The 8,906-nt window shown below is 37.0% G+C and overlaps 1 protein-coding gene across 6 annotated transcripts in view; it reads left to right on the forward strand.

Annotated features, from left to right (window-relative positions):
* The window catches only part of Vgll3 (vestigial-like family member 3), a 46,915-nt gene extending 39,343 nt beyond the window's left edge, over positions 1-7,572 (forward strand). For 4 of the 6 annotated variants that reach the window (XM_087576740.1, XM_087576743.1, XM_087576741.1 and 1 more), the window contains exon 4: positions 5,630-7,572. In XM_087576740.1, coding sequence (XP_087432866.1) covers positions 5,630-5,673 — 44 coding nt within the window. In that variant the 3' untranslated portion in view covers positions 5,674-7,572. The remainder of the gene's footprint in view (positions 1-5,629) is intronic. The other 2 variants (NM_001427793.1, NM_001427794.1) reach the window with 1 other exon arrangement.
* The last annotated feature ends 1,334 nt before the right edge of the window (positions 7,573-8,906 follow it).

Raw genomic sequence — 8,906 nt, forward strand, 5'->3', positions numbered from 1 at the left:
TATGTCTCGCTCATTGTACACCTCTTCTATCTCTAGGAATAAAAAAAAATAGAGGTGTGTCAATGTCATTTTCAAAGCATCATGCTCCCTCAGAAATGGAACCTGTTCATATAGTGGATTATGATTGGTAATCAGAGTGTTCCCATAAGTATCTCTGCAGCAGCATACAAATTCACTTCAGTCTATTACTTATGACTTCTCCCTAACAGTAGAATAATGGTTCCTTTGTCTTGCTGTTCTTTTAGATATCTGATGCTTTTATACATCGTATTTCCTTCCTCCATCTTCAGGATCCCCATCTCATTTAGGACTCATCAAACATTGTGTTCTCATTTTTAAAAATCCTATCAAGTTCTATTAATCCCTTCATACTCTAATGTGTATTGCCTTATGCTCAGACCTATCAGGAGATACCCAGTTAAAGGAAGATACTCTCCCCAGTCAACTGTCGATTGCCAGTAGCTGCTCAGTTAGGGGTAAAATTTTGTGCCCACTTCTATTCTCCATTCAGAAAAGTCTAGCTAATCTTTAGCTAATCTACTGATACTTTCATTGCACATTAAAATAGAAATCCCACTTATAGCCAAAATTTATTTTTAAGTTATTCCTTTGTCCTTTCCACAGCACTTAATGCTTAGCTCTATAAAGTTATGCAAACATATAATTAGTAGGTTGCATTCGGCCTTTTGGTGCCATTCATTCGTGTCATATCATTCTTATTCTGCCCCTGCATTCAAATCTTCCTCTCCTACATCTATGCACCACTGTCTCTTAAACTTGGCAGCATCCTTACCATCTCACTGCGATCCCTCCAAGATACCCATCTCGAGCAACCTTACCATCTCACTGCGATCCCTCCAAGATACCCATCTCGAGCAACCTTACCATCTCACTGTGATCCCTCCAAGATCCCCATCTCGAGCTGCCCATGCCATCTTTCCCATTGCAGGGTACAGGAGCTACAGTAGATTAGACAGAATCCCCTCTAAGTCAACCCCTCTGTCTTTCCTGGGAGTTTTTGGGAGCTTCAGAATGTTTTCACAAAATGACTTGGGGTTGAAGGAAGTTAGGGAGGGGAAAGACTAGATTTTCATGCTTACATACATGTTGCTGCTATGCTGATTCTTATATCCATAAACTTAGCCCAATACCAAACTTTGAAATTGTTGCTTTTTAAAATTTAGAGCATGATTTTGCCCAGGAGAGGGTAAGTTGCTCCTAGTAACATCTTTGTAAGATTCTGTCAGTATTGTGGTCTGGATGATAGTGTCCTCCTGAAAGTTTGTGCTGAAATTCTAAGTCTTAAGGTGTTGGTTTTAGTGAGGCCTTTGGAGGATGGATAAGTGAAAGGGAGGGACTGAGTCCTCAGAAACGGAAACTTATTCTCTTTTAAAAGGCTTTAGAAAACACACACACACACACACACACACACACACACACACACACACACACACACACACACCTACCTTTCTGTTTTAGTAAACAGTGAAAGGAACCGCTACGAACCAGAAAGCAAGCTTTCTTCCTTCACCAAATCTTCTGTTGTCTTTATCTTCGATCTGAACTTCTCCGATGGCACTGGAGGAATTTGTGCTGTTAATCATCTACCCAGTTCGCAGCATTTGTTTTAACATCCTGAACAGACTTAGTGCCAGACTCACAGATTTTTGAAATGAAAGCAAACTGTGATCCTCTTATGTGACCAGATTTTTCTCACATTCCGAATTATTTCAAGTTTGTTTGCTTGGGTACGGATATTGTTTCTTCTCTTCTATGGTGGTCAGGTGGTGTTGCTGTTGGAACTGAAGTGAAGAAGTGTGTCTCAGAGTCTGTAGTTTCTTTAAAATTCTATTCTAAGTCCATCTCCCATTGAAACTCTGAAGATCATACCGTAATACCTTTCTTTCCTGGCCTACTTCTGATTTACAACAAACAGGAAGCAAATAATAAAGATAGAAAATAAAATACAGTAAAAGCCTTAACTCGAATGTTCCTCATTTTAGAAGCGTTCACGTTAGGAAAGTGGATGGGTCTAGAACAATTATATTACACTAATGCAATGGTCTAAAGCATTGTCAGTCTTTATTATATCTTAGAAATAACTTACTGTATTTCAGAAATAAAATTCAAGTTAATGTACTTGTTAAAAAGTTATCAAGCAAATCATCTTGTTAGTCTTGATATCAGCTCAGAAAAAATATAAATATATATATTATATATATTTAAAGAGATGAAAAGGAATATAGAAATTGATTTGCATTTTTGTGAACAAAGTTTGTGAGATCCTGTTTATGTGGGGGTTAGTAAAGAGTGGCTAGTGTATTCCTGTCCTATCTTTCAAACGACACAAGTCACATAAAATGTACGTATATACGCTATCATTAGAACTACTGTCTCTGCTATCAGAACTCCTGGTTATAAACCTGCCTCTGCCATCACTTCCCCTAATTTCCACCCTCTTCTTGAGTAATCCGTATTATTTAGAGCCTGGTTAGAAGATTATGTGAATGTCCCTGTAAAGTTCCCAGCACTTTCCATAAATGTAAAGCTTGGCATATACTAAAATATCTTATGGACTAGAGAATAAGACCAAAGTGGAATTACTGACGTAAAGAAGCAAATCCGGGGATTTCTGTCAGCCAGTCGAAATGGCAGAGGGTGTTAGGCCTTCATTTTATACAGATTGGATTGGCATTAGAGGAGCAAAGGAGTCCAAATAAGAGCAATGTTTGGGGCACAGGGTAGTCTCTTGTTCCAAGGAATTTTTAAAAAATTGCCATGGATATACAGAGCATGCTGATCAATTTTGTCTTCTTTCATTTTGTTAGGCAAAATCTAAGTGGATGACTCATAAGTATCCTGCACCACTCTCAACAATTTTCTCTGCTAGAAGTGTGGCAGCCTTGATTTTATGAGGCAACATATTAGCAGGATCTATTGTCCTTGTTCTTTTATTTTTTTAATTAGTTACATTTATTTTCAAATTTATAAAAAATGATGACTGGAAATTAAATCAAAGATATGATTTATGTCTTTCCACTGAGAAGAAGCTAAGCAACCAGCATCCAATAGTTATTTAATACCTGTGAGGTTATATGTGAGTTGCCAGGTTGCTTGAATTTGTTAAACTGTACTCTGGAGTGACACAGAGCCATAGAACCACACACTGAAGAGGTGCATTTAGAATGAGAGAGTGATTTCTGCTTTTCTGGTTGAAAACTTGGGATCCATTTTAAGTAATTCCATACGTGCCTACAGCAAACATTTACATGATCCAAGGGAGTCATATATCTTTGCACATCAAACTAGGGATTGCCTTTATTTATTTTTTTAAAAAAAGTCCAAACCACTCGATGATTGCAGCAGTATTCATAACTTGCAGTGTTGACATTCTATAGATTGATGTCGTCTTCAGCTCTGGAAATACTGCATAATCTAGAAGATGAGAAGTATTAATAACAAAAAATATTTATGTAGTCAGCAGATTGTCAGTAAAGGTGGCTCAGATTATAAGAGTTGCTCCACAGAGACTGTCAGGTTGCAAATTATTCAACCCACGAAAATATTTGAAAATAAGTAAGGCAAACTTTAGTGTCCTGATACATCTCTGATCCTTTTATTTCTTTTCCTTTCCTGTCTCCTTTTCCTTTTCTTTTATCCTCCTCCTCTTTGAAACTGGAGTAAAGGTTCTATACCAAGTATTCAATTATTCTTAGAGAATAATAGCTAGATCATTCTTTTGACACCCAGGCCTTTAGTCAATACTCTCCTGCTTTGTGCTGTGCAGACTATTCCTACAGTTAAGATTTTATTTATTTATATTCTCTCTCTCTCTCTCTCCCTCCTCTTCTCTCTAATATTTTTACAATGGCTTAGTTTCACGTCCCTCCACTTCTCCCAGTCTCCACCCATCCCCTTGCCTCCAGATCCACAACTCCTCCATTTTCCTTCAGAAAAAAGCAGACCTTCCAGAGATATCAACCAAATATGGCATATCAAGTTGCAGTAAGACTATGCACATATTCTCAAATTAAGATCAGAGGAGGCTACCCAGTAAGAGGAAATGGATTCCAAACGCAGCCAAAAAAGTCAGAGTTAGGAGTCCCACAAGAAGACCAAGCTACATAAGCCTAACACAAATGTAGAGTGCCTAGGTCAGACCTGTGTAAGCTCCCTGATTATCAGCTCAGTTTCGGTGAGCTCCTATGAGTCCAGGTTAGCTGACTTGTGGGTTTTCTTGTGGTGTCTTTGATCCCCTCTAGATCCTACAATCTGACATGCTTCTTATGTTCTTTGTTTATTCTGTCTTGTTATGTTGCTGTCTTTGAATTTTGTCTTAATATCTGTATCCAGACTGTGCTTACAACATCTTTAGTAAAAAAAATATATATATTTATGGGTAGAGGAACAAAAAATGCTATTATAGTAACAATCAAAATACTAAACTCTCCTGGGAAATTTTATTTTTATGTCTAATATTCATCCCAGACAGATAACACTGTTAAACAAAGGGTCAAAAGAATAGTTTGAGATCCTGGCACCAACATAACAATTGTCTTTCTGCCCACATTTTGAAGGCATCATTTCACATTTTTTTTGATTCTGAATGACTTAAGAGTTTATTCAGAGGGCCAATTCTATCAAATTATATGCCTCAAATAGAAAAATAAAGGTAACTAAAAGAGACAATAGACAAGAAATCTGATTGACTGCAACAATGATTTCAATATATATGTACATCAAAATATTTTAATGCATGCACATCAAATATGCATGTTTCTCAGTTATACCTAAAAAATAAAACAAAACAAAAATACACACAAAATGAAACTTATCTCCAGGTAGGGTTTGGGCAGCAACTGCCCTAATTGCCTGTATCAGTAATTGGTTAAATGACTGTAGTAGACCCAAGTCGAGTTCCTATTTTCGATACTTCCTCTTTAATAAGCTTTCTATTTTACCTATCAGTTGGAGTTCAGATGTATTCAGGTATCTTCTTTAAACTTACTTAACCCCAATTGCTTGCAGTGTTCCTTAGATACTCCTGAGTCACTTTAAGTTCATTATGAGAAAAGATGTTCAAAGAAGTAAATGAATAACTAGAATAGAGTACTATGTACCTACCAGCCCATAGCAACAATACTAAACACTATGTTTTAGTCATGGTTAACCATTCTCTATGACTTTAATGATGCTGCTCTGAATAAAATAAATTTTACAACTGAACTTACTAGTCCACAAGTCTAATTCCATTGGTTGCTGGAAATTTTAATTGAAGCGTTGTTCAGATGTTTCTCAAGTTGGTTATGTCTCTCTTCTCTTCCATTATCATCTCCTCTTTAAAGTTAAGGCACAATTTTTAATTTTATTGAACTTGTCATTCACTCCTAATCCAGGAGAATAAGAAAGAAACATCAATGTCCATGGTATAAACAGCATTATTCCAGTACAGAGTTCTTCTCACGTAGTGTGATCCCTGGCCTTCTTAGAGGAAAGGTCCTCTTTAAGTCCTATCTCGTGTTGCCTGGGTTTAACTTTCTGTATTCAGTGTGTGGCAGGTCATGACCATCCATGAATGCTATGTGTATACTTATTCATTCTTCATTATTTTCCATTTTCATCATTTTAGGTCTTCAGCATCAGGACAAGAGCAAAGAGTCAACTTGGTACTGAAGCATGGTGTCAGCAGGTCATACGGCAGCGTGAATCCAAGGACCCTCTGGGAAAACATGCCGTTGGGGTATCCCATGCAGGAATGGGACATGGGAAACATGGACTGAGAAGAGGACAGGGAAGGCCATTGTCTTTAGATTTGAACCGTTTCTGGATAAAGCATAGTGGGTCCTCCTACTCTTTGAAGAAAAGCTTTTGGTTTGTTCTCCGTCATCTGAGCCTTTGTCACCTGTGCGACGTCTCATTTTACTCACCTTGTACGAGGACCTGGGCTAGATTTTTGTGCTTTGTCTTTTTCTTCTTTTTTTTCTTTTTGTTTTTTTCCTTTTGAACCAGCCACCTTATAAGAAGATGATTTACCATATGAAAATGCTCATTCCTTCAGGAAAACTAATATCTCTATCTTCATCTATTTTTGTGGAAATACAAAATGGTTGGTTTAACATAGAGGGGATATTTTTGAAGATGTAATTGTTTTTTGTTTTGTTTTGTTTTGTTTTACTTAATCTTGTAGCAATCGTTGAGTTCTGTTTAAAGAACTTGCTCTCAGAAAAGCACTGGCTAAAATGTTTAAGTGCTGATCTTTAAAATGTTTGTAATGCGCTTTGTCTGTGCTTCCGAGGGTACCTCAAGGTTTCGTCCTTTCTACAACAGTGGCACGACCATAAACAGACCTTGCAATGTTGTGTTTATGTTGAAACTCAGTGAAGACTTAATTCGATGATAGCTCTCTTAGTTTGCAATTATATATGTATGTGCAGCTTGAAAGGGGCATTTTCTTTTAAAGAGCCACAAAGTAAAGGGTATTTCTCCAAAATAGTTCTTGGAAGTGACTAACAATTAAATTTAGGTTAATGAGCAATACTTCTCTGTGTAGTCCAGCCTATCTTAACAATTAGGAATAGAGCTTACATACAGCTTCAAAATAGGAAAAAGCAACACACTTAGCGATGATAACTGTGGATCTCACTGACAAATTTTCCTAACTTCTAACCATTCATTCATGGCTGTTTCAAAGGTCATAATTTGGATGACTTTTGTTTTCTGGAGTATCAGCACATGCCAAAGTGCTGACTATCCCCCATTTCTGTAAACTGAAAAGTAATGTATTCTGGATGTAATGTTTTAATTTGATCATTCTGCAAGATTTTTCATTTGCTTTTAAGTGTAATTAGTTTCTCAAAAATTAGAGCAAAATAAAAGTGGTAATGGATTTAAGTTTATGCTTCAATTACACAAACTGGTTGAAAGACTGAAAACTTGAGCAGTAAACTTCCCATGGCCCAGAAGATAAAGGAGTGAAGTTTGAAGTCACTTGAAGATTCAAGAGAAGATTAGGCAAAGGTTAGGACTATGAAGGTAGCAATGGCTGGCAAATCAAAGAAGCAGCATATTTTTTTTTTCCTTTCAGTTGCTCCCAGCCATAGAGGATGTTAGTGTAGTACAGATGCTTTTATTTGATAATGTTTCTCAAATTCTCCCATTTCTCTCAGCCCACACAAAACAGAAGGTTAAGTCACGTGCTACATTCTGGTTTTAATTGTGAACTTCATGGGTGAGAATACTTTGCACATTAGCAACACTACAAGCAGCTAGGCAGAATTCTCCCAACTCATTTCCAAACATTTCACTTGGCTATATCGATAGATATTTGTTTCTCTCCCTGCTGTGTTTTGAATTATAAACCCAGTTCATCTCGTGTATCCACTTGTATCTTGACTCCATCATTTCTTCATCTTGATTTTCCTTTAACACAGTCTTCACATTTTTATCAGTAGAGTCTAGACTTAAGGTAGCTTACCAGTTTAGGAACTTTAGCATCCTGATAATGGTCTCATTTAATTCTATGCATTTTTATCTGGATGTTGATAACAAATAAAAATTGCATCTGCATAAACATGTGGAGCGTAGAGTTGAGTGAATCTATCAAGTCATGTTGTCTTGAATCCTTGAATCCAGTGGTAAGAACTGAACACTCAGCAGTTCCCGTGAGGGAGCCTTATTGGTTGGTATCACATTTCCCCTTGGGATATATTAACTTACATCGCAGTGTCTCCTAAAACACTACCACACTTGAAGTCACTGAGCTCACTTCATTGAATTTAATCAGATAAGGGAAGATAAGAGGACTAACTTGTTTTCTTCTTCATTATCATTCTGGATTGTAAAAGAAAGTAGATAATGTAGTGGTTTTTGCTCTGATATCCTCATAACTATGCCCAAAACATGATTTGGTTCAAGACCAAAGGAAAGGGAAGAATCTAAATTCTATGGCGTGCAACAAAGGCGTGAGCTCGCCCTATGAGAACAGGCATAGGTAACAGTGGCCCACTGTCATCAAAGGAGGGGACCAGAATCTAATAAAGGAGAAAGAACATGTTTCTCTAACTATCCAGCATCCCTCAGTGTTTTAACATTACTGTTACAAGGAGAAGTAATAAAGGGAGCTATACTATAGCAAAATAAGTAATCTGAATTTATTTGCATATCAAGTGCTATTACACCCTGGTCTGGATTCTCACTTTAAAGTATGACTGCTATACAGAAGGGTCACTGCCTCCTGACTCTCTGAATTCATTAGACCCACTCTACTTTTGACTGTTTTACAACTTAAATTTCCTTCTATTTGAAAGCCTGCACATTTGACACCAGAAGACCTTATTATTCTATATGCCATCTACTATTCCACAAATGAACTCTCTACAGCAAGGAACCACACATTGTTGGCTGTTAGAATCCCCGCAGGATATCTGATTTTTCCTTGATAATTTCTGAAGAACCTCTGACATTTATACTCTAAACATTTTTCTAAACCAAGTTGATATATTATCTTTTACCCATTCTTTTAACTCTTCCAACTTTTCTTTGTTGAATTCATTATTGAGATTTTCATTATGTTCACTCCCCAAAACAGAAATATTATCCTAAAATTTATAGAGAGAATGAGAGTATTCCAAAAATACTGAAGAACACATTTCCCAAAGTTGTAACATTAAAATAATATGTTCTAGAGGAGCTCACCATTATTTTACAAATAGTATTTGCCTGTTCCCAAGCTTGTAGAACATGGGACAGGAAGAAGCCTTAAGACCACTATCTGACTGGATGCTGTGGTTGTAATTTCAACTGACAGAGACTGCACTTTTCTAAATTGCATGCTGTCCCTTATGAGAAGCATCCCTGTGTGAAGTAGCATTTGCCTAACTAGTCAGTGGGAATGGCAGTAAGTGATG

Source organism: Rattus norvegicus, chromosome 11 (genome assembly GCF_021556685.1).
Source record: "Rattus norvegicus strain SHRSP/BbbUtx chromosome 11, alternate assembly SHRSP_T2T, whole genome shotgun sequence".
Classification (NCBI taxonomy): domain Eukaryota; kingdom Metazoa; phylum Chordata; class Mammalia; order Rodentia; family Muridae; genus Rattus; species Rattus norvegicus.